General features: G+C 38.1%; 3 protein-coding genes across 3 annotated transcripts; all 3 read right to left on the bottom strand.

The window, feature by feature from the left end:
- Positions 1–26: 26 nt before the first annotated feature.
- On the bottom strand, positions 27–6,587 carry LOC103477141 (uncharacterized). Its single transcript, XM_008430057.3, has 3 exons — positions 6,439–6,587; positions 2,028–2,166; positions 27–1,721 (listed from the first exon to the last, which is right to left on the bottom strand). Exons 1-3 carry the CDS (start codon positions 6,439–6,441, stop codon positions 667–669), a joined length of 1,197 nt encoding a protein of 398 aa, XP_008428279.1. The 5' UTR covers positions 6,442–6,587; the 3' UTR covers positions 27–666.
- A 476-nt stretch (positions 6,588–7,063) lies between these two features.
- On the bottom strand, positions 7,064–12,584 carry LOC103477140 (uncharacterized). The gene is made up of 3 exons (XM_008430055.3): positions 12,151–12,584; positions 10,338–10,503; positions 7,064–9,641 (listed from the first exon to the last, which is right to left on the bottom strand). Exons 1-3 carry the CDS (start codon positions 12,151–12,153, stop codon positions 8,680–8,682), a joined length of 1,131 nt encoding a protein of 376 aa, XP_008428277.1. The 5' UTR covers positions 12,154–12,584; the 3' UTR covers positions 7,064–8,679.
- A 6,889-nt stretch (positions 12,585–19,473) lies between these two features.
- Positions 19,474–23,717, bottom strand: LOC103477190 (uncharacterized). The gene is made up of 3 exons (XM_017308777.2): positions 23,274–23,717; positions 22,397–22,562; positions 19,474–21,064 (listed from the first exon to the last, which is right to left on the bottom strand). Exons 1-3 carry the CDS (start codon positions 23,331–23,333, stop codon positions 19,608–19,610), a joined length of 1,683 nt encoding a protein of 560 aa, XP_017164266.2. The 5' UTR covers positions 23,334–23,717; the 3' UTR covers positions 19,474–19,607.
- Between the last annotated feature and the right edge of the window lie 300 nt (positions 23,718–24,017).

Genomic DNA, 24,017 nt, shown 5'->3' with positions numbered 1-24,017 from the left:
CTAACATTGAAACAAGTGAACAAACATTTTCTCTTTGTGAAGATTTCAATCATTTTAATTTGCTCAGTTCATAATTGAATGCTAATTTTTTTGTTTTAAATTGTTGAATAAAACACAAATATTTCTAAATGACTATATAAACACTGCAGAGGGTTAAACAGGTCCCTGTTAACAAGCACAGGATAACTTTAAAAAACATTACAGTATAAACAGGCTTTTCAAACACTGTACAGAGTTAATGTAGTAAAGCAGGAGTGTATTTACATTCTTACTGAACAGATTAAAGTATTTTTTCCTATTCATTGGTAGACAAGCATCGTCTATCAGCCCCTTTTCATCCTCATAATCCTTTTAAAACCAGTTGGTCACCAGCCCACAAACTGGAAGGGCTGCTCAGTTCTGATGTTAGGAATGGTAGCATTGACATCTTGGGGCATCACACAAACAATTCAATCTTTGTACCTTGGAGAAACACATGAACTTCAAACGCACCTGTGCTACAGTTCAGTCTAAGCAACAGATTAATTAGCTAATAAGCTACCAGTCATGCAACTAAACTAATCCGTTACTTAAATAAAACGTTTTAAGATTAAAAATGAAGACTGTTGCCTAGAATGCCAACAAATAAATATTTCACAACCAACTGGAGCTGTGCAGCTTGAGTCGTCATACCGCAGTTATTTTCTGTCCTCTGTGGATTCTGATGTGTCTGCTTAAATGTGACTTACAGCTAAATCTGTGTCCACAAACGTCACAACAGAAAGGCTTCTGGCCTGTGTGGATTCTCATGTGTTTGTTTAAAGTAGTTTTACGGCTGAATCTATTTCCACAAAGATCACAACAGAAAGGTTTTTGGCCTGTGTGGATTCTCATGTGTGTGATTAAACTAGATTTATGGCTAAATCTGTGTCCACAAAAATCACAACAGAAAGGTTTCTGTCCTGTGTGGATTCTCATGTGTGTGGTTAAAAGTGATTTTTGTCTAAACTTGTGTCCACAAACATCACAACAGAAAGGTTTTTCTCCTGTATGGATTCTCATATGCGTGTTTAAATGTGAACTATGGCTAAATCTGTCTCCACAAACATCACAACAGAAAGGTTTTTCTCCTGTGTGAATTCTCATGTGTGCATTTAAATTCCATTTTCCAAAAAAGGTTTTGCCACAGTTTTCACAGTTAAATTCCCCTCCTGTCTGTACCTTCTTTCGTGTGTTAACATTTTTGTTCTTTTTAAAACATTTTTTAATATCCAGAGAGCTTGGAGACTTTATTTCTGAATCTTGTTTGTTCGCTTGGTTTCCATCTGACTCAGGAGCTCTGCTCTCCTTCCAGCTATGGTCCATGTCCTTAGTTTCCAGTCCAGAGTCTGATGAGTCTTTCATTTCAGAGACAGGGCAATTTGCATCATCATCCTCTTCATCCCTTTCGGTGTCTTCAGACTCTAAGGAGTTGGAATCATCTCCATGATCTTCTGTCCTGATGGATTCTCTGTTTTTTTCTGAAAGTTCTCCATCTTTCATTTGGTCTTGATAAAGCTGTGAGAGCAGAGGGGACTGTTCACCATCCTCACACTTTATGCCACTTTCAAACTCCCCCTTCACTTTGTGCAGCTCTCCCCCCAGGCTGATGCAGACATCCTCATCTTCCTTCTTTATGTGGTACAGTTTCGGGTTTTCATCTTTTGCGTCTTCTTCTTTAACCACCAGCATCTGATTAACATCTGCAGGAAACATTGGACCAGGTAATCAAAAGGGTATCAAAAGCTATTTTTGGACCACAGTGGAAACTTCCGTCACATCTCTGCTTGGATTTGTTATTCCAAATCAAGGATTTATGTGGGGACATTTATGCTTGTATATAAGGAGCTAACATAATAGTATAAGTGATGATAGAGTCTAGTATGCAATTTATGTTGCATAGGATGGAGAACAAATAGCCACACATGATATTGACATTAATAAACCAATTCAGATACTTAATTCCATTTGCTTTATTCAGTAGCTTTACTACATGTGGTGAGACTTACCCATGGTGGTGGGCTCCAGCTTCATACCGACAGCCTGAGGGATGCGATTTCCTCTTGCAGAGGTTTTGTTTCTGGGCATCAATCCATCCGCCTGGATGCCATTTTCCAGGCACTCTGGCTCCCAACATTCAGCATCGGTCTGAGCAGCAATAAAACATGTCATTTGGCATCAAAGAGGGAAACTATACCATTGCACAGTCAACCAAATGGATACAGAAAAGGCAACATATTGATCATTACTATAGAGACATTGTAATCAACCCTTAGCCAATAAATTGAAGAAGCAAGAAATGTGATATTTAAAGCTCCTGAAGACGAGAAGATGCAGCGTAAAGAGGAAATGTATCTTTTGCCAAAATTGGTAATGAAAATAAATAAATTACTTGATAAAGTAATTAATGCTACAGACTAAAAATGTCCAGTTATTTAACTATCCAGTGTGACATAGTTGTATTTATCATTTTCAGCAGTATTTAACAATATAACTAATTTACTTTCCCATTTTATTTCCAGTGTTGTTTTATTCATTAGTTTATTTTTTTAGCCAATTACTTCTATGCATTTATTTTACCTGTTAATTTTTTATGTCTCTTTTTTTAAATTATACATTGGTTTATTTTGTCTTCTAATATTTTTAACTTTTTCTCCTCTGTCCATTTGTTTATATGGGGTTCCATTTGTGTCAAAAATAAGTCCTAGTCATATGTGTAGATGTTGGTCTATGTCGTTGCTATGTGACTTTGGTTGACGTCTGTGGTCTTAGTGCTTTATGGATATGTCGATGTTGCATGTAGATGTTGCATATGTGTTCGCTGCATATGTCTATGTTGCATGTTATGTCTCTAGATTCGTCATGGTTATTACTCACTATTATCTTGTCAGTTCATCTGCAGTAAAGCAGCAAACCCTTCACAGTTGTTTTTTTATGTAATTTCTGTGAGTGGTCAATGTCATTGGTCCATACTGTTAGTTCATGTCGTTGGTCAGTGTTGCTGTTGCCTGTTCTCTTTGCCATTAATAAGTAGGTAATTTCTGATCAAAGTGTTTATTAGATATTACAAAAATGTTGGTCATTCAATATCAGTGGTTTAAAATGCTTAGACTTCTACCTCGTATTTTCTCTAGGCATTAATCAGGGCAGCTAACGAGGTCGAAGGAGTCCTGGTGCAAACAACCTCAGGATCGGTCGGTATAATGGCCGTTGGGCAGGGAGGAGGGGGTGCAGTGCTTAATTTAATAGACCTGTTAAAAAATAACACCACGGAGTTCAGGCTATTTACCACGTTTGCTCGCACTGGAAGGACCAAGACTGCTTTACATAATCTCCAGTGTCTGAGCCACCAGATTGTTAACCGATTGAAAACTAACAGGGGGCACAGTGGGCCAATGGATGCGAACCATTTGTTTTCCTCTTTAGGAAATTCGTACACATTAATATAGGAGGACTCACTAATATTAAAAATGATCAAAATGCCAGTGTCTGTAATGTGGTCCTCGAAGCACCGACACACCCCAGCTCCACTGAACCGGAAAAGGCTCAACACGATTCTGCCGTGAACCATGTCAGCCATTACCACCTCCATCAGTCTCTTTCACAATAATGCGCCTGTGCAAATTCAAATTCCTTGGAATCTTATTTAAAACCCCAGATATATTTTCAGTGAGTATTGTTATCTGTACAGCCAAAAAAACTGAACAAAAAAATCCGGGAAGCAGCGAGACCGCGAAAGGTGAACCGCGATATAGCGAGGGATCACTGTATTGTAAAAAGACCTGTCTTTTTAGAGGTGTTGAGAATATACAGGTCTCCCGATTTAAAGACTGTCCTTGAAGATCTACAACAAGGTGTTCAGAGAGGTTCAGCCCCTGGTAGGTTCTTTTAGAGCTTCTAGACGAACACACCTCTTCATCGATTGACGGTTATGTTTGTGGATGGTGAGGGACATAGCGAAGGGGCTTGTAGACAATGGTGGTCCCAGCCGCGAATTATTCCGACTCCTAGTAGCAGTGCTGTGAGATAGTCATTACTTCGAAGGGCCAGAGGGCAGCAAAAATCTTTCCCTGGAACCCCGGGGCATGTAGCAATGTAATGAAAAGACTAAATGTTTAAACGTGAAGTAATTACATGAAATAGGATCCATTAAGTGTATACTTTCTTCAATGAGCGTTACTCTTGTAATTGGAGGTTATTGTTATTAACTGTCTTTATGTTGCAGGTCTACAGTTTGGGGACTATAAAATTATTGGGCGAATACTGTCCTTGGCCGTTCTCCAAGGAGAAGTACAGCCCTCTTTTTTGTCTGCAAGGCTATATTTCCTGTTGTGGGGTCAACAAACAGGTCCAGTGTCAGTCGATGAAGTTGGTGACTGGGAACTGGTCCAACACCTGGAGAAAGATGGCCGATTTTATCCCCAATCTTGTGTACCTCAGCAACTGACAGACCAGATAGATAGGTTTGACTGATAAACGTACAGATACCTAAGCAGGCAAATTAGCTGCAAGAAGCTAATATTTTGTTTTATGCCCAAAATATTTTCTTGGTGAAATATTGTTGACATTATTGTTGCATATTATTGCACTAAACCCTTTAGGGATGACTTCTGGTGAAATGCAGCATTCAGTTGTTGAGGTTAGCAATGCATATGCGTCGCAGGCCATCAACACAGCCAAACCTTACAATAGGTTTCTAAGGACTAAAAATGGTGTCAGTAATCCCCACAATTCGCAAATGTTATGAAGAAGCATTAAATTGAACTGTCTTCTACATAGCTCTGCCTGAGTTAAGGTTTGTTGCCTGTTTTTTATTATGGTGCATATTTAAATTACAAACCAAGCTCTTGTTCTAAACCTATTGCAACCTTTTATTAACATAAAACTGCATTTTGGGATAAATTTCACTTTTTTTCTTCAAAAAATATGTTTTTGAAAATATGTTACAACTATATTATTTGTTCATCAGATTGTAAATAGTTTTGTCTTTTTTCATTTTCCATGCACCATTTTTTGTTAACATAAAAGCATTTTTGTGAAATTGAATTTTTTTTCTTCAATAAAGGTGTTTTTGAAAATATGTTACTATTTTTTATTTGTTCATTAAATTGTAAATAGTTCTGTGTTCACAATGTTAAAAAACATTTTCTTCATAAAATTTGTTATTGTGGCTTATAATGACACATGAGGACAAAATATACTCATCACAGTTCTTAATAGAATAAGGTAAGGTAATTTTATTTATATAGCACATTTTCAGCAACAAGGCAATTCAAAGTGCTTAAGTGAATTGTTGACTGGAGGAGAAATATTTTTAAAATTAAATCTACATGCAACATCAACATATCTATAAAGCACTAAAACCATAGACATCAACCAAAGTCACATAGCAACGACATAGACCAACAACATCTACACATGTGACTTCTACTTATTTTTGACACAAATGAAACCCCATATATTAGATAAATAAATGGGAGATTGATTGCGAGAGGTTGACAGAGCTCTAATTTGTTCTCTGACTTTCTAATTGTTATTTTAGCTGCTCTCTACCTGCTTGGTTCTGAAGATATTAAGAAAAGGACTATGTGTGAGATTAATTGTAGATATTGTCCTTTAGCTGAATTCATTAAGTTGGTGTTAATCTGTGATTCTCTCTTCTCTTTTGGTTTTATTATCAAAAAGATATCCTGATTCCAACAGCAACACACAACCATTATGAGAAAGTGCAGCTAATAACAGTTCAGCTGTTACAGGCTGGTGTGATTCTGACTATGTAGCTCACATTACTGGTACTTTGTGAACATGGGATCTACTGGTAGCCTCTGGATCTTAACAATGATTTTTTCCTACAATATTGTGATCACAGAAAACCTCAAATGTACACTTCAGCTTACATTATTGCTGCCGTTTATGCATCTTTGCCGTTTTGTTCTTGTATACTCAGATGTGAACTGGAAATAGCCTGTAGCAAGTTGAACTACGGTCGACGGTGTTCTTGCAGGGAGATGCAAGAACACAGATGTTAAACTTAATTGTCATATGTGGCTACAGAAATATATTCTTTGAATTGAAAATATGAGGGAATTCAGAAAACTGATTCGTTACGTTCGAAGTATTTTTATTCAGGCATCACCAGAGCCACCTATCCTTTGTAAACATTGATTTGCGCTTAAAGCTGCTACTTTCCATCACAAGTGCAGACACCTTATTACACGTTTTACACCGTTTATTAAATATTAACCAAGAACACCATTATCATAAAGTAGTTATTGACCAACAGGAAATATAGCTACCCGTTTGCCGAAAATGGCTTTATGTTCAAAATGAACGAACACATTTGGAGTTAAAATATTAGCTTTGTTTCCGATTCGCCTTCTGAGAAAACCCGAACTGAGAAAACAGAAGAAATGTTCTTACCATTTTCTTTATTTCGTGGACGTGCAAAAAGGAGGCAACAATTTGTAAATACGTAGATTTATAAGACCTCTTCCATCGTCCTCGAGTTTTTTATTGGTTGTTGACAAGTAACGTTAAGAATGCATTACTGCCACCTACTGGTACGGAGTGCTTCATAAGAATTAATTTCTATCTGTCGTAAATGTATATCCACACATTCACACACACTTATAACTACTATATACAATCTAATTCTAACTCTCTCCTGATATAGCTTCTCATTTATGACATTCTAATATAACATGCTCTATTGTTTCATATTATTCACAGTGATCACATTTACCGATGTTATACTTTTGTGTTTAATGATCATCTATAATGTAAGATTGATTTTTCTTTTAATGATATATCTACTATTGCTTCTGGTAAAATCCAGGGTGGTATAACTGATAGTGGTGTTTGGCTAATTTCTAAGCTATTCATTTGAATTTTTCTTATTATTATTATTAAACATCCAAAACTCCTCATTTCTTTTTGTCTTTTTCCAAGCATGGATTTAAAATTTTCCCTGTATTATACCCAGGGTATTTTAATATATTTCATTTGCTCAATTCATGAAAGAGCAAATGGACGGAGCCAATTCTAACACTGTTTTTTAGTTTTTATTGTGGAATAATGCCAACCTACCCCAATTACCATACAAACGTGACAGAAGATTATAGCAGCTCCCTGTTAAAAGGCACAGGACAAGGTTTCCAACATTTTCCAGTTCATCTAATCAAATAAAGATTGAGCCTGAGAATTTACATCCTATTAAGATCTTTTCCTATTCATTCATATACATGGATTGGATTAAAAAACAACAAAGACAAAATGGGTTTCTTAATGCACAAGGACAAGCAAAGTTCAAACACAAAGAATCATTTCCAAAACATAATAATTCAATCAAAATTTGGCTGTTTCCAAATTTTGATCTAAAACATCCAGTTAAAAAAACATCAGAAATGGACACAGCTTGAGCAGTTCACTTCAATAATAAATGGACAATACCAATATCGCCCCCTCAAAAATAAAGAATGTGACAGCATAAATTCTTCCCAGCCAGTTACATCTGAATTCCTCATCATTCTTCCTCCACAGGCCCCTCGTTAACCCCAGTTCAGAGGCGTATATAATAGTGTAGCTGCGGTTTTAAAAAGCTGCGGTCTTTTTAAATGTGAATAAGACATTTACGTCTGATGTCGAGGAGCGTGTATTAACCCACAAGAAATTTTCTGGGTTCAAACAAGCGAGAACCGGACATTTTGACTTCTCTACTTGCAAGTTCTAAACTTGCACTACAAAAACAATGAAAAAAAAAAGGCAGATTAACAAAAATGGTTAGCTGGATGTTTAGCAGTTCCACAGCAAATACTGTGATGCAAAAGACAAGAAAACATAACAGAGAATAGAAGAAAATGAACAGACTGAAAAAAATGATCCAAAAATGATTTAAAGATATCTACGCAGCACAGAGAAAAAAATCAATTTCAATTTTCAATTTAGACACTCAACATTCACAAAAAAGTAGATTCTGAAGATAGGTCCCCTTTAACTCAGTGTTTACATTCTGTGCATCACACAAACATTTCGCCTTGTGTGCCGTGGAGAAACACATTAACTAATTACACACCTTTGCTACAGCTCAGTCTGGACCAGGGGTGGGCAACTCCAGGCCCGAGGGTCTCCTGCAACTTTTAGATGTATCTCTACTTCAACACACCTGAGTCAAATAATGAGGTCGTTAGCAGGAGTTTGGAGAACTTGACTGCACTGAGGAGGTGATTCAGCTGGTGTGTTGGGCCAAGGAGACATCTAAGAGTTGCAGGACACCGGCCCTCCAGGACCAGGATTGCCCACCCCTGGTCTGGACAATACATGAAATATGATAGAAAAAAAACAGGCCTTGCTAAGAAACCATCAGTCACGACCCTAAGCAAATCTGTAAATCATATTGAACATTTTAAGATTAAAAGTAAAGACTGCTGGGGGTGCTGTGGTGGCGCAGGGGAAAAGCACAACCCATGTATTGAGGTCTTAGTCCTCATGCCGGTGGTCGCAGGCTCGATTCCAGGCCTGGCGACATTTGCCGCATGTCTTGCCCATCTTTCATAACCCTCTTTCCTGTCAAACTACTTTCACATAAAGGCCAAAACAGCCAACAAAAACCTTAAAAATGACAACATGAATATTTCACAGCGAACTGATGCTCTGTGTGAGTCATCATAAGGGAGTTATTTTTTGTCTAGTGTGGATGTTCATGTGTGTGTTTAAATGTGACTTGCGCCGAAATGTATGTCCACAAAGATCACAGCAGAAAGGTTTCTGTCCTGTGTGGATCCTCATGTGCGAGTTTAAATTTACTTTTTGGCTACATTTGTGCCCACAGAGATCACATGAAAAAGGTTTCTGTCCCATGTGGATTCCCATGTGTCTGTTTAAGCTTGATTTAAGGGTAAATCTATGTCCACAGAGGTCACAACAGAAAGGTTTCTGTCCCGTGTGGATTATCATATGTCTGTTTAAACTTGATTTTTGACACGATCTGTGTCCACATACTTTACAACAGAAAGGTTTCTCTCCTGTGTGGATTCTCATGTGAGTGTTTAAATTCCGTTTTTCAAAAAATGTTTTGCCACAGACTTCACAGTTCACCTTCCATCCTGTCTGGGCCTTCCTTCGTGAGCCAACATTTTTGTTCTCTGTAAAACCTACTTCTGAATCTAGTTTGCCAACAAGGTCTCCATTTGACTCAGGAGGTCTGTACTGAAAACTAAGGACATGGACTGTGACAGGAGGGGGGGCAGAGTCTGACAAATGTTTCATCTCAGGGACGGGATACTTTACATCGTCTTCCTCTTCATCGTTCATGGCGTCTTCATGCTTGAAGGACCTGGAACCACCTTCAAAATCTTCTGTCTTGATGGATTCTCCTTCATTCTTTACTTCTGGAAGTTCTCTGTCTTTAATTTGGTCTTGATAAAGACCAGTCCCCTCTGATTTATCATCCTCACTCTTTATGCCACTTTCCATCTCTTCCTTCACTTTGAGCAGCTCTCCCCTCAGACTGATGCAGACTTCCTCGTCTTCCTCCTTTATGTGTTGGGGTTTTGGGTCATGCAGGTCTGCATTAGGTTTTTGGTCTTCTGTGTCTTCTTCTTTAACCACCAGTATCTGCTTAACATCTGCAGGAAACATTGAAACACATCATGCATTTTAGAAATCTGCTTAACATCTGCAGGAAACATTGAAACACATCATGCATTTTAGAAATGATCTAAATTGCTGCCTGGACTATTAACATTGTGGAAATAAATACTTGAAAAAATATCCTTAGCCTCCAACGACTACACCTATGAATTACCATCTGCACATTATTTAGAACCGGAGTGTAAGTTTCAGTCACATCTCTGACTGATATGAAGATGTAAGAGAGACACTTTGCAGACACATCCACTGAACACTTCATGAAGGTAGTCAGAGTGGGACACTGAGCGTAAATTTAGCTCATTGACCACTGATTGAGGATAGAAATGCGATAACTGCTGAAGGAGCATCTTATTCAACTCTGTCTTATCATCATTTAAGATTTATTCCTATTCATCCATAGGTATGTACTGGGTAAAAAATAAAGGTAAAATTGTTTTTTAGTATTTAATATATTTGTTATTTCAAGTCAAGTATTTATGCAGGAACATTTATGCTTGCATATAAAGGGCAAATATAATAGTGTAGCTGGTGGTAGGTCTCAGTGTCCACACCTCATCCTGCAAGGGATGGAGAACAAATAGCCACACATAATATTGACTTTAATGAACAAATTCAAATACTTGATTACATTTGCTTTATTCAGTAGTTTTCCCACATGTATTGAGACTTACCCATGACAGTGGGCTCCAGGTTCACACAGACAGACCGATGGATGTGATTTCCAGAACCAGTCCTGATGAAGACGGTGTTGGAGGAATCTGTCTTGTCTGCAGGCATCAATAAGTCCGACTGGATGCCATCTACCAGGTAATCCGGCTCCCAACGACCAGCGTCAGTCTGAACACCAATATAACACGTCATTTGGCATCAAAGAGGGAAACTAAACTATTACATAGCCAAATGAGTGAATAGAGAAAAGGCAACATAAGAAATAATTATGATAGAAACATCTGGTAATGGACCATTAGCCAATAAAATCAGCTTGCTGCACTGATGTTAAATATTTGCTGAACATTTGCAAAAGACGTGGCTATGAAAAGGTGAAGCGACGCAGTTGAAATTCAGCATCGGTGGAAAGAAAAGCTGAGGTCGATTCAGCAAGAAATATGACATTTAAAGCTACTGAAGGAGGAGATGAAGGCTGAGGTGGAAATGCCAAAATTGGCAATAAAAATTAAAATTAAAATATTGATGAAGTAAATAACATTGCAGATAATTCATTCGTGTAAAAAATAAATGTTAGTTATTTGACTGTCCAGTGTGACAAAGTATTTAACAATATCAGTCATTTAATTTTACATTTTATTTCTAGTCTTGTTTTATTCATTAGTTTATTTTTTAGCTAACCACCTCTATTGTATTTATTTTTACCTTTATTAATTTTTTATGTCACTTCTTTAAATTATACATTTTACTCGTGTTTAATTTAACTAATCATTTTTATTTTTTTTTATCAATGTTAATTTTTTTTTTACTCTTAAATCATACAATAATTTATTTTTTCTTCTTTGTCTCTGTATTTAGAGATTAAGGTACAAAGGAGTAAATAAATGGTTATTAATAGTTTGTCTGCAGAAGCTTGACACACTTATTTGTTGTCTCTCTGACTTTGTAGCTGGATTTCAGTTGTTCTCTCTTCCTGTTTGGTTTCCTCCAACTCATCTTATAACAGTTATAAGGGAAAAATACATCCGTAAGAATTGGGATGGATTCAGTAAGGAACTGCACTACTTGTGAGATTAACTATAGTTATAGTCCTAGTAAGTTATTCTTGTTAATTAATGTTAATTAACAACGTTAATTGCTGTTCCTTTTAATCTTTTTCATAGCTGCATCTGAGACTTTCTCTTCTTTTTCGATTCCATAATCAAAAACATATGTTGACTCCAACTGTAGCATACAGTGCAGCTAAAAAGTGCAGCTAATAAGAGTTCAGCTGTTGCAGGTTTGTGTGATTTGTTTTGACCATGCAGCTCACACTTCCGGCACTTTGTGAACAACACGTGTTGGTTATGATCGTAAAGTGTTCTTGCAGCGAGATGCGTGGCACCAAATGCTACTCAGAGACGTGAAGCATAATTGTCATATGTGGCAACAACATTTGTTCTTTAAAATGAATTATATAAACTGGAAATACAACAGCACTATGCAAAAGGTTGTGTAATGTTGGCAGTATTTTTAATCGGGCACCAACACAGCTGCCTATCCTTTGTAAACATTGCGTTGCAGAACTGCTACTTTCCATCACAAGTACGTGCAGTCACCTTATTACACGTCTTACATTGTTTAATAATAAATATTTTGTAACTAATATCATTTTTAAGTAGTTATTGACTAACAGGCAATATAACTAACCCGTTTTGTCGAAAATCGGCGTCATCTTTTTGTTCGAAATGAGCGCGCGAATTAAGGGAGTTACATATAATTTGTGTCCGAATCACCTTCTGAGAAATGTCAAACTGAAAACACAAGACTCATTCTTACCATTTTCTTTATTTTGTGGTCGCACGAAGAGGAGGCGAATCTTTATAAATGTGTAGCTGTACAGAACTGTTCTCTGCTTCTTCTTTTCCTTCTTCCTCTTCTTGTTGGAAGATTGCAGACCATTTCAGAGGTCCATACCGCCACCTACTGTTCACCAGCGTGTAACTTCATATCATCCACCTGCTATTTTCAGTTTGTTTTGTATTCTGTACATTTTTCTTCATCTTCCTCCCATCTTTTGCCATATTTCTATTTCGTTTCCTCTATGGAATAAATGTATCTTGCCATGCATTTATGGCCGTTTGAGGGAACTAAACAGAAAGACGAACAGACTGTCAAATCAGTCCCAGGATCCTCTCTTCACATTAAGAGAGTCATTAAATGTCGACTCCTCTGTGAGTCGACGTTTTTATTCTCTGTAAAACAATTTCTACTTTTCAGTAAGCTTGGAGACTCTATTTCTGAATCTAGTTTGTTAACTAGGTTTCCATCCTTCCAGTCATTGTCCATATTCTCAGTTTTCAGTCCAGATTCTGACAAGTGCTTCATCTCAGAGACGGGGTGCTTTACATCATCATCCTCTTCATTCTTCTCTGTGTCTTCAGACTCTAAGGAGCTGTAACCATCTCCCTAATCTTCTATCTTGATAGAGTCTCCTCCATTGTTTTCTTCTGGAAGTTTTCTGTCTTTAATTAGAGCAGAATGGACTGTTTATCATCCTCACTCTTTATGGGACTTTCTATCTCCTTCATATTGACCAGCTCAAAGGGAGCATCATTAAGTCAATGTCACAAACTGACCATGTGACTGTGATGACTCCTGGTCTGTTATAACACAGAGAAAGTTTGTAGTTGTGACCTTGCATGTGGAAGTTATTCCACCTCACCACATGGTGAATGGTCAGATTTTGAGGCTTGGCCACGCCCACATGCAACACGCAGTTTTTCTTGTGGCATCTTGCATCATTGGGACTTCCACAGAGTTGTAGCATATTTTACTAAGTAACTGAATTTCGTTTTCTCAGAGTGAGAATTCCAGTGCTCTATAATAAACCAACTGTTTGTGGAATAACTCATTCCTTCACTCAATAGCAATGAAAAGACTTGAGAAGGAAGGACAAGAAAAAGAAGGCGATTCAGTGAGAAATCTGACATTTAAAGCTACTGAAGACATTCAGTCACAGTGAAGAAATAACTCATTCCTTCACTCAATAGCAATGAAAAGACATGAGAAGGAAAGAGAAACAAAAAGAAAAGAAAAAGAAAGATGCAGCAGATTCAGCGAGAAATTAGATATTTAAAGCTGCTGAAGACATGCAGTTGCAGCGTAAAAGTTTCTTTCCAAAAGTGGCTTTAGAAATGAGAGGAATTAGAATTTTTATTGCAGATAATACATTCAAATAAAAAATATGAAATTTCCACTCATTTGATTATCAAGTATGACAAAGTAACATTTGTTAATTTGTCAACTTAATTTAACAAAATTACATTTTCCATTTTGTTTCTAGTCTTATTATTTATTAATTCGTTAATTTTGTATTAATTATTTTTATTTCATTTTACATAATGTGTTGGTGATGATTTTTTCCCCTAACATTTTGCCACAGAAAGCCTAAATGGTCCTCCTCAGTTTACATCACTGCTCTTTATGCATGGGTGCAGTTTTATACTGGAAATAGCTGCAAGTTGAACTGGTTGTGGTTGATGGTTCTCCTGCAGTGAGATGATTTCTGCTCTGTGACATCAGAGCAGGTTAGAACAGCTTGGAGTTTTTCCACTACAGTTTAGTTTTATTTTGTTGTGACTTTTTGTCTAGTTTGGTTAGTTTTAATTAGTTTTTATACTGTGCTTGCTAGTTTTTAATAGTTATTAAATTTTTGTTTCAGTTTTCAGTAGTTGCTGTAATAGTTTTAGTTCTTCCAAACTTAAATTTTTAGGTGCAGAATTCTAAAAGATAAAAGTATTGTGATTCACCGATTGGGTAATGAATACTCAACAGAATAAAAAATATTCAAGTAATGTTGAACAATACCTGACAGGTGTTTTCTCCCAACTTTTGCTGCCGAGTGCCGTAATTTGCCAATAGCTGATGTAAACGTATTGTGTGGGGAAAATGTTTTTATTTCACATCAGTTCGAAACACTAATAGATGGAATTCTTCAATACGAAAACGAGAGATATTATATCTGCAAATTCAGAATGTTAGTTTTATGAACGCACAATATAGTTCCAGTTATAGTTTTTCCTCATTAATTACAGTTTTTATTTATTTCAGTTAACAAAAACATTTTAACAAAATTTATGATTAACCAAAAATGTTAAATATAATTTTCATTTGGCAACAGAAATAAATTATTTAAGTTGGAATTACAGCAGCATTCTCAGTTCAGTTTTGCAGTTCATTTCACTTTATTTTGGTAAATTATCAACATTAAACCCAGGAAACAAAATTCTGCAAACCGGTTTGTTGTGTTTTAGTTTGCGTGACTCCAGGAGAAATCAGACCTGTGTTCTATTCATTCATTCAGCCTTAAGAATTACGGAGATTATTAGTTATCTATAAAAAGATTTAATGTCAAACTCATTTTGGAACCGAGTTAATTCAGAGTCACTCAGCACATTTAAGAATTACATCGAGTGGAGCGCGCCTTCTGCTTTTATCGATGCCTCCTTCTGCGTGTTGACCAATCTTTATCAGTTTTATCCAAACTGTGAGAGTCCAGCCTTATGACCATGCAAGCCTGCAGCAGTGTTTGTACGCAGTGTTTGTATCTCTTTATAAAAGAGATAAAGGAAGGACAGAGTGATACATCGGTAACGGTTTTGTTACGTTGACAGTATTTTTAATCAGACATTGACCAAGTTTAACAAAAACTAACAAAACTGAAAATGAGAAAACATTTTTGTTAACTGAAATAAAAAAAATAGTAACTAATGAGGGAAAACAATAACTTAACTATAACTGCAACATATTTTTACTCAAGTAAAATTCTAAAGAAACCATGCAAAAAAATTCCTCAAGTTAAAGTAAAAAAATATTTTGCAAAGTCTACTCAAGTACTAAATAACTGATCAAATTATCAATAATTTAGTATTTAAAAGTTAAAGCATCAGACAACAAATATAAAGTTACGTTAAAAATTGGGGTTGTAAAGACTGAGATTAAAATAATTCATATACAGTGGGGCAAAAAAGTATTTAGTCAGCCACCAATTGTGCAAGTTCTCCCACTTAAAAAGATGAGAGAGGCCTGTAATTTTCATCATAGATGTACCTCAACTATGAGAGACAAAAGGAGAAAAAAAATCAAGAAAATCACATTTTCTGATTTTTAAAGAATTTATTGGCAATATATGGTGGAAAATAAGTATTTGGTCAGCTACAAACAAGCAAGATTTCAGGCTCTCACAGCCGTGTAACTTCTTCTGTAAGAGGCTCCTCTGTCCTCCACTTGTTACCTGTATTAATGGCACCTATTTGAACTCGTTATCAGTATAAAACACACCTGTCCACAACCTCAAACAGTCACACTCTAAACTCCACCATGGCCAAAACTAGAGAGCTGTCAAAGGACACCCGAAACAAAATTATAAACCTGCACCTAGCTGGGAATACTGAATCTGCAATAGGTAAACAGCTTGGTGTAAAGAAATCAACTGTGGGATCAATTATTAGAAAATGGAACAAGACCACTGATAATCTCCCTCGATCTGGGGCTCCACGCAAGATCACACCCCGTGGGGTCAAAATGATCACAAGAACGGTGAGCAAAAATCCAGAACCACACGGGGGAACCTAGTGAATGACCTGCAGAGAGCTGGGACCAAAGTAACAAAGGCTACCATCAGTAACACACTACGCCGCCAGGGACTCAAACCTGCAGTGCCAGACGTGTCCCCCTGCTTAAGCCAGTACATGTCAAGGCCCGTCTCAAGTTTGCTAGAGAGCATTTGGATGATCCAGAAGATGACTGGGAGAATATCATATGGTCAGATGAAACCAAAGTAGAACTTTTTGGTCAAAACTCTACTCGTCGTGTTTGGAGGAGAATGAATGCTGAGTTGCATCCAAAGAACACCATGCCTACTGTGAAGCATGGGGGTGGAAACATCATGCTTTAGGGCTGTTTTTCTGCTAAGGGACCAGGACGACTGATCCGTGTAAAGGAAAGAATGAATGGGGCCATGTATCGTCACATTTTGAGTGAAAACCTCCTTCCATCAACAAGGGCATTGAAGGTGAAACGTGGCTGGGTCTTTCAGCAGGACGATGATCCCAAACACACCACCCGGGTAACGAAGGAGTGGCTTCGTAAGAAGCATTTCAAGGTCCTGGAGTGGCCTAGCCAGTCTCCAGATGTCAACCCCATAGAAAATCTGTGGAGGGAGTTGAAAGTCCGTGTTGTCCAGCGACAGCCCCAGAACATCACAGCTCTAGAGAAGATCTGCATGGAGGAATGGGCCAAAATACCACCAACAGTGTGTGAGTCCCTTGTGAAGACTTACAGAAAACGTTTGATCTCTGTCATTGCCAACAAAGGGTATATAACAAAGTATTGAGATGAACCTTTGTTATGGACCAAATACTTATTTTCCACCATATTTTGCAAATAAATTATTTAAAAATAAGAAAAGGTGATTTTCTGGATTTTTTTTTCTCCTTTTGTCTCTCATAGTTGAGGTACATCTATGATGAAAATTACAGGCCTCTATCATCTTTTTAAGTGGGAGAACTTGCACAATTGGTGGCTGACTAAATACTTTTTTGCCCCACTGTAATATATATACAAAATAAGAAGAAAATCAGGCAAAAGAAACATTTTTCCAAATCAATTTTCTTAAAGTTTTCTTAAAATAAAGTGTAAACAGAGAAATTACATTCTTACTCAACAGATTTAAGGTCATTCCTATTTATTCATAGACGTGTATTAGAAAAACAACAAAGACAAAATTTGTTTCTTAAAACACAATTCAATGGAAAGTTCAACCATTAACATTACCCAAAAAGCTGGAGGTACTGCAAACATTTCAAAATCCTTCAACATAGAAACAGTCAGTTAAAAACATCAGAATGGACACAGAACAAAAATCAATATCATGAGAACGACAAATGGGCAAGAATACTAACTCCCCTTCACCCTGCTAACATAAAGAATGAGGTAGGCCAGCATAAATACTTCACAGCCAATTACAGTGGAAAAGTTCAAGAGGTATGAATACTTTTGTAAGCAACTGCAGATTAAATATGTGAAAAATTATGACTTGGGACAAGGCTAAAAATCTACCAGTTGTACAAATAGAGATTTTTGTACTGTATAGATTTTCGTGTGTCTGTTTAGGATAGATTTACGGCTAAATCTTTGTCCACATAGATCACAACAGAAAGGTTTCTGTTCTGTGTGGATTCTCATGTGTGTGTTTAAATTAGCCTTTTGGCTACTGTGACGGGCACCTGTCACCATTGTGAATGAATCCCTGTTTAATTGCTGTTCTTTTCTTGCAGTTGATTGGCTGGCGAGAGTTTAAAGGGATCAAGCCCCACCCACCAGGGGAGCGAGGAAGTTGGGAAGAGCTCCTGGCTGCTGGGGTGTTTTCCAAGCCTCGCTCACGCTCCTTCAATGTGTTTTTCTGTTTGTTAACTTTCTTTGTGTTGCTGGGACTGGGGATCGTTGGCCAAGCCGAGGTTTTCCGGTTCTTGGTTGTAGGGCGAATGATCCGGTGAGGCAGGGCGAGGGGAGCGGCCCGAATCCGACGGCCAACTGCTGGCTGGTTCGTGAATGCTCCCACCCTTTTGTTTCTTTGCCACGATTCTCCAGTACCTTTATGTCCAGCCAGAGCTTGAATAAAGCCTTTTGTATTATATGCCTTGGTCTGGACTTCTTTATGTTGTGACCCACAGGCGGGTCGTAACATATTGGGGGCTCATCCGGGATGATTTGATTCCGTTAGATTCTTGTGCGGAATTTTTGTGGCGTTTTTGAAATGCGCTGGTGTTTGGTTGGGATGTGCTATTTATATATTTGAGCGGCTTCTCTGGCACTTATTGATGTTTGTGGGCTGCAAGGAGCATCTTTGGTTTTGTTACGACTCTCTAAACCGACATGGAGTTTAACCTGGAAGAGTTTTCGGACAACCCTACAATTGAGCAAATTGACTGTTGTACAAAGGAACAGCTGTTGTTAATTGCTGGTGGGTTTTCGATCTCCGTTTCTAAGCAGTTGAGAAAGGCGGAAATGAAATCCGAGATTGTTTCGGCTCTAACTGACGCTGGCGTTCTTCCTCGCGTTAGTTTTGATGCTGGTCCACAGGTTAACTCTGGTGCTGATGTTCAAATTCACTCTGACACGGCTCCTCTGAGTAGCCCTGATGCCCAGACTAGCCGTCAAGACTGTCAGGGCGCTGGGACTGACAGGACTTCGTTTGATCTTCGCGAATTGGAACTGCAGCTTGAACTTCGCCGTCTGGATCTCAGAGAACGGGAGTTGGATCATGAGTTCCAACTGCGTAAATTGGAAACTGAAGCAAATAAAGAAGTTCGTTTGAAAGAGCTTGAGGTGAGCAGCTCGACTGCCCCGTGGGGTTCCTCTACATTTGATATAAGCAAGTGCATTCGTTTGGTACCACCCTTTTCCGAAAAGGATGTGAACATGTATTTTGTCCTGTTTGAGAGAGTGGCTGTATCATTACAATGGCCAAAACAATTTTGGCCATTATTATTGCAGTGCGTATTTACGGGGAAAGCTCAAGAGGTTTATGCTTCGCTTCCGTCTGACGTCAGTCTGAATTATGATTCAGTGAAAACAGCTGTTCTCAAAGCATATGAACTGGTGCCGGAAGCATATAGGCAAAAGTTCCGCGGTCTTCTTAAGGCTGAAGGTCAGAGTCCATGTCCACAGAGATCACAACAGAAAGGTTTCTGTCCCGTGTGGAATCTCATATGTGAGTTTAAATGTGATTTACGGCCAAATCTGTATCCACAGAGATCACAACAGGAAGGTTTCTGTCCTGTGTGAATTTTTATGCGTGTTTAAATTCTGTTTTTTAATAAATGTGTTGCCACAGTCTTCACAGTTAAACTCTCCTGTTTTGACCTTCCTTCGTGAGTCACCAATTTTGTTTCTCTGTTAAACATTTCTTAATATCCAGCAACCCTGGAGAGCTTATTTCTGAATTTGGTTTGCTAACAAGTTCTCCATCTGACTCAGGAGCTCTGGCCATGCCTTTAGTTTTCAGTCCAGAGTCTGACAAGTGTTTCAGCTCTACATCATTGTCCTCTTCATCTTCCTTGGTGTATTCACACTCTAAGGACATGGAACCATTTTGATGATCTTCTGTCTTGATGGATTGTCCTACATTGTTTTCTTCTGGAAGTTCTCTGTCCTGTGTGGATTCTCATGTGTGTGTTTAAATGTGCTGTTCGGCAAAATTGATGTCCACAGATCTCACAACAGAAAGGCTTCTATCTCGTATGTATTAACATATGTGTGTTTAAATTTTGTTTTCGGCCAAATTTATGTCCACAGACATCACAACAGAAGGGCTTCTGACCTGTGTGGGTTCTCATGTGTGTGTTTAAACTAGATTTATGGTTAAAGCAATGTGCACAGATCTCACAACAGAAAGGCTTCTGTCCTGTGTGGATTAACATATGTGTGTTTAAATGTGATTTTTGGTTAAATGCATCTCCACAAAGATCACAACAGAAAGGCTTCTGACCTGTGTGGGTTCTCATGTGTGTGTTTAAACTAGATTTATGGTTAAAGCAATGTGCACAGATTTCACAACAGAAAGGCTTCTGTCCTGTGTGGATTCTCATGTGCGAGTGTAAATGTGCTTTTCGGCTAAATTTATGTCCACAGACATCACAACAGAAGGGCTTCTGACCTGTGTGGGTTCTCATGTGTGTGCTTAAACTAGATTTATGGTTAAAGCAATGTGCACAGATTTCACAACAGAAAGGCTTCTGTCCTGTGTGGATTCTCATGTGCGAGTGTAAATGTGCTTTTCGGCTAAATTTATGTCCACAGACATCACAACAGAAGGGCTTCTGACCTGTGTGGGTTCTCATGTGTGTGTTTAAACTAGATTTATGGTTAAAGCAATGTGCACAGATCTCACAACAGAAAGGCTTCTGTCCTGTGTGGATTAACATATGTGTGTTTAAATGTGATTTTTGGTTAAATGTATCTCCACAAAGATCACAACAGAAAGTTTTCTGTCCTGTGTGGATTCTCATGTGTCTATTTAAATTAGATTTTTCAGTAAATTTATGTCCACAGACGTCGCAACAGAAAGGTTTCTCTCCTGTGTGAATTCTCATGTGTATGTTTAAATTCTGTTTTTTAATAAATGTTTTGCCACAGTCTTCACAGCTCAACTTCTCTCCTGTTTTGACCTTCCTTCGTGAGTCACAATTTTTGTTCTTTTTAAAACATTTCTTAATATCCAGCAACCCTGGAGACGCTATTTCTGAATTTGGTTTGCTAACAAGTTCTCCATCTGACTCAGGAGCTCTGGCCATGCCTTTAGTTTTCAGTCCAGAATCTGACAAGTGTTTCAGCACCACATCATCATCCTCTTCCTCTTTCTTGGTGTCTTCAGACTCTAAAAAGTTGAAATCATCTTCATGATCTTCTGTCTTGATGAAATCTCCGCCATTGTTTCCTTCTGGAAGTTCTCTGGCTTTAATTTGGTTTTGATAAAGCTGTGAAAGCAGAGGGGACTGTTTATCATCCTCACTCTTTATGGCCCTTTCTATTTCCTCCTTCACATTTCGCACCTCTTCCCCCTGACTGATCCAGACTCTCTCCTCTTCCTCTTTTATGTGGCAGGGCTTTGGGTCATGCAGGTACACATAGTTTTTTTGGTCTTCTGGGGCTTCTTCTTTGACCATCTGCTTATCATCTGCAGGAAAAACTAAAAGACATTATGCATGTGAGAAAGTATTTACGCTGCATTTTAAGTAACTCAAGAAAGTTCACAGGCAACATCAGCTGGTTTCTGATGACATCTCGGCCTATAGGAAGGTTTTTCTTGATGAAACCTATGCACAGTGATACGATTGATAAAACCAGAGACCTTCAAAAAAATTATACAAAATATATTGTACAAATGGAAAACCTTAGATTTGTGTTTCTAAACTTCTGAATAGTCGCCTGAGCGCTGATAGATCCAAAGTCCTGGACTGGAAAGAACAATTTCATCATTAAACATCATGTGTCCCTGGTAAGACTTCTGATAGAGGAGTAAAAAGAGTAATCAAAGATTTCATTGGACAACTCATACATTTTTTTTGAATATGAGTCCAGGAGAACTCAGAGAGTAGCAGAAAGCCCTGGAAATTAACAGGTTCAGTGATGGAGAATTATCAATATGGTTGCAAAGAACTGAATAAAGAAAGTGTCCTTTAAACCTAAACTTTACCTACAAAGTTCTATCAGATGGTAGTTTTAACAGAACTGAGACATCTAGATAATTCAACAAGCAACAAAGTTTCAACAGCAATAGCTAAATGGGTGGCTAGTGCTACCCATTAAAAACTGATTAACATTGTGGAGGATGAGGGTCTAGTTGAAATAATATGCCAAGCCTATTAAGACCCAACAATTACCATCAAAAACCTCTGCAGTATCCAAGATACATAACTGGATCTCGGGAGAGACAAACATTGTGGCGTAAGGAATCACAGCTACCTCAGGATATTAGTACATTATATTGGAGTATAATGGAAATCCGAGTCACATCTCTGACTGATATGAACATATAAGAGAGGCACTTTGCAGACAAATCCACTGAGCACTTCATGAAGGTAGTCAGAGTGGGACACTGAGCGTAAATTTAGCTCATTGACCACTGATTGAGGATAGAAATGCGATAACTGCTGAAGGAGCAGCCATCACATAAACACATGTTCAAATACTTCATCCATCCATCCATCCATTTTCTTCCGCTTATCCGGGGTCGGGTCGCGGGGGCAGCAGCTTCAGAAGGGAGGCCCAGACTTCCCTCTCCCCAGCCACTTCTTCCAGCTCCTCCGGGGGAATCCCAAGGCGTTCCCAGGCCAGCCGAGAGACGTAATCCCTCCAGCGTGTCCTGGGTCTTCCCCGAGGCCTCCTCCCGGTGGGACGTGCCCGGAACACCTCACCAGGGAGGCGTCCAGGAGGCATCCTTACCAGATGCCCGAGCTTGTTCAAATACTTGATTTCATTTCTTTTTTTCAACATTTTTCCGACATGTATTGAGACTTACCAATGATGGTGGACTCAAGGTTCACACAGACGGACCAAGGGACGTGATTTCCAGAACTGGTCTCGATGAAGAAGGTGTTGGAGGAATCTCCTCTTCCAGAGGTTTCGTCTGTAGACATTAATAAGTCCGGCTGGATGCGATCCGGCTCCCAACAACCAGCGTCAGTCTGAACACCAATCAAACATGTCATTTGGCATCAAAGTGGGAAACTAAACCATCATATAGCCAACCAATGGATACAGAACAGGCAACATAACAAATACATCTGGTAATCGACAGATGGCCAATAAAATCAGCTGGCAGCATTGGCAGCTGTCACCGGAAGTGCTGCGATAGCTGCCAATGTGACTTTTTGAGCTCGGCCCTGCTGACACTGCTGCTACTTGCATCCTTAGTTATTTTATTCTTGTATACTTGGATGTGAACGGAAAATACCCTGTAGCAAGTTCAACTGGTTACGTTTGGCGATGCTGCTATATAAGCATGAGTGATGTGAAATAAAATTGTCATCTGACACAACTTAAATTATAAACAGAACCGCATTTTGTAAATGGTTTTGTTACATTGGCATTATTATTAATCAGGCATCGACACAGACACCTATCCTTTGTGAATATCTGCGTTGCTAACATAATTGCTACTTTCCATCACAAATAAACGCAGTCACCTTATTACGTTATTTCACAGTTTATTAAATAGTAACCAACAACATCATCGTTATTTTTAAAGTTGTTATTGACTAACAGATGATATAAATAACTCGTTTTGCCTAAAGTCGGCTTTAACTTTATGTTCAGAGTGCGCAAAATTCGGAGAGTTAAAATATCAGCTGTTTCTGATTCACGTTCTGAGAAAATTTACCTGAAAAAATTCTTACCATTTTCTTTTTCTTATGGACTTGCGAAGACAAAACAGAAATATATGAATGTTTCGACATTCAGGACAGTTTCCTTGGTTTCATTCTTCTTCTTTTCAGATTACAAATAACTTTAGAGGTGCGTTCCGCTCCCTACAGTACAACAACATTCTTCTTCTTCTTCTTCTTCTTCTTCTTCTTCTGGTTTTAACGGCAACTTGCATCCAATTCGTTGCACTACTGCCCTCTATTGACTCCTATCGTCAACACCTCAAATTCTCTTAAAGATCCCATTGTTTTTTTAAAAAACAAAAAATCTTCTTTTTCCCCTCAATACTATTCAGCTGATCGATCACCTTCTCAAATTTTAATTCCCTACCAACACCTAGTTCCGTTTTTAATAATCTTCTTTGGCTTTCATACTTTCTACATTTAATCAAAACATGTTCCACTGTTTCTACATCACGCCATCTACATAAACCAGTAAGGTGTATCTACATAAACCAGTAAGGTATTTCCCCATCTTAAAAAGAGTTCCATTTAGGAAACTATGCCCGGTTCTTATTCTATTTATAATGATCTCCTCCCTCTTGTTTATTCCTCTGATTCTATCTACATCAACTGTATTTTGTATCCTAAATAAATGTCTTCCATTTATTTCATTTACCAACCTAGCTTCCCATATCTTCTTGCTTTCTTTCCAAATTATACTTTTGCCTTCAGATTTAGATAACTTTATTTGCATGTCAATATCATCTTTTTTAT

The sequence above is a fragment of the Poecilia reticulata genome, chromosome 15, assembly GCF_904066995.2.
Source record: "Poecilia reticulata chromosome 15, P_reticulata-male-v2, whole genome shotgun sequence".
NCBI lineage: Eukaryota > Metazoa > Chordata > Actinopteri > Cyprinodontiformes > Poeciliidae > Poecilia > Poecilia reticulata.
The sequence above is the reverse complement of the archived record's forward strand: the minus strand, read 5'-3'. Positions and strand labels throughout refer to the sequence as shown.

Coding starts and splice junctions, on each gene's coding strand:
- LOC103477140 (XM_008430055.3), bottom strand. Junction 9,642..10,337: donor CCTGGAGCCCACTGTCATGG/GTAAGTCTCAAT, acceptor TGTTTCCTGCAG/ATGTTAAGCAGATACTGGTG.
- LOC103477190 (XM_017308777.2), bottom strand. CDS start 23,333: ATGTCGAAACATTCATATATTTCTGTTTTGTCTTCGCAAGTCCATAAG. Junction 22,563..23,273: donor TCCATAAGAAAAAGAAAATG/GTAAGAATTTTT, acceptor ATTGGTGTTCAG/ACTGACGCTGGTTGTTGGGA. Junction 21,065..22,396: donor CCTTGAGTCCACCATCATTG/GTAAGTCTCAAT, acceptor AATGTCTTTTAG/TTTTTCCTGCAGATGATAAG.
- LOC103477141 (XM_008430057.3), bottom strand. Junction 1,722..2,027: donor GCTGGAGCCCACCACCATGG/GTAAGTCTCACC, acceptor TGTTTCCTGCAG/ATGTTAATCAGATGCTGGTG.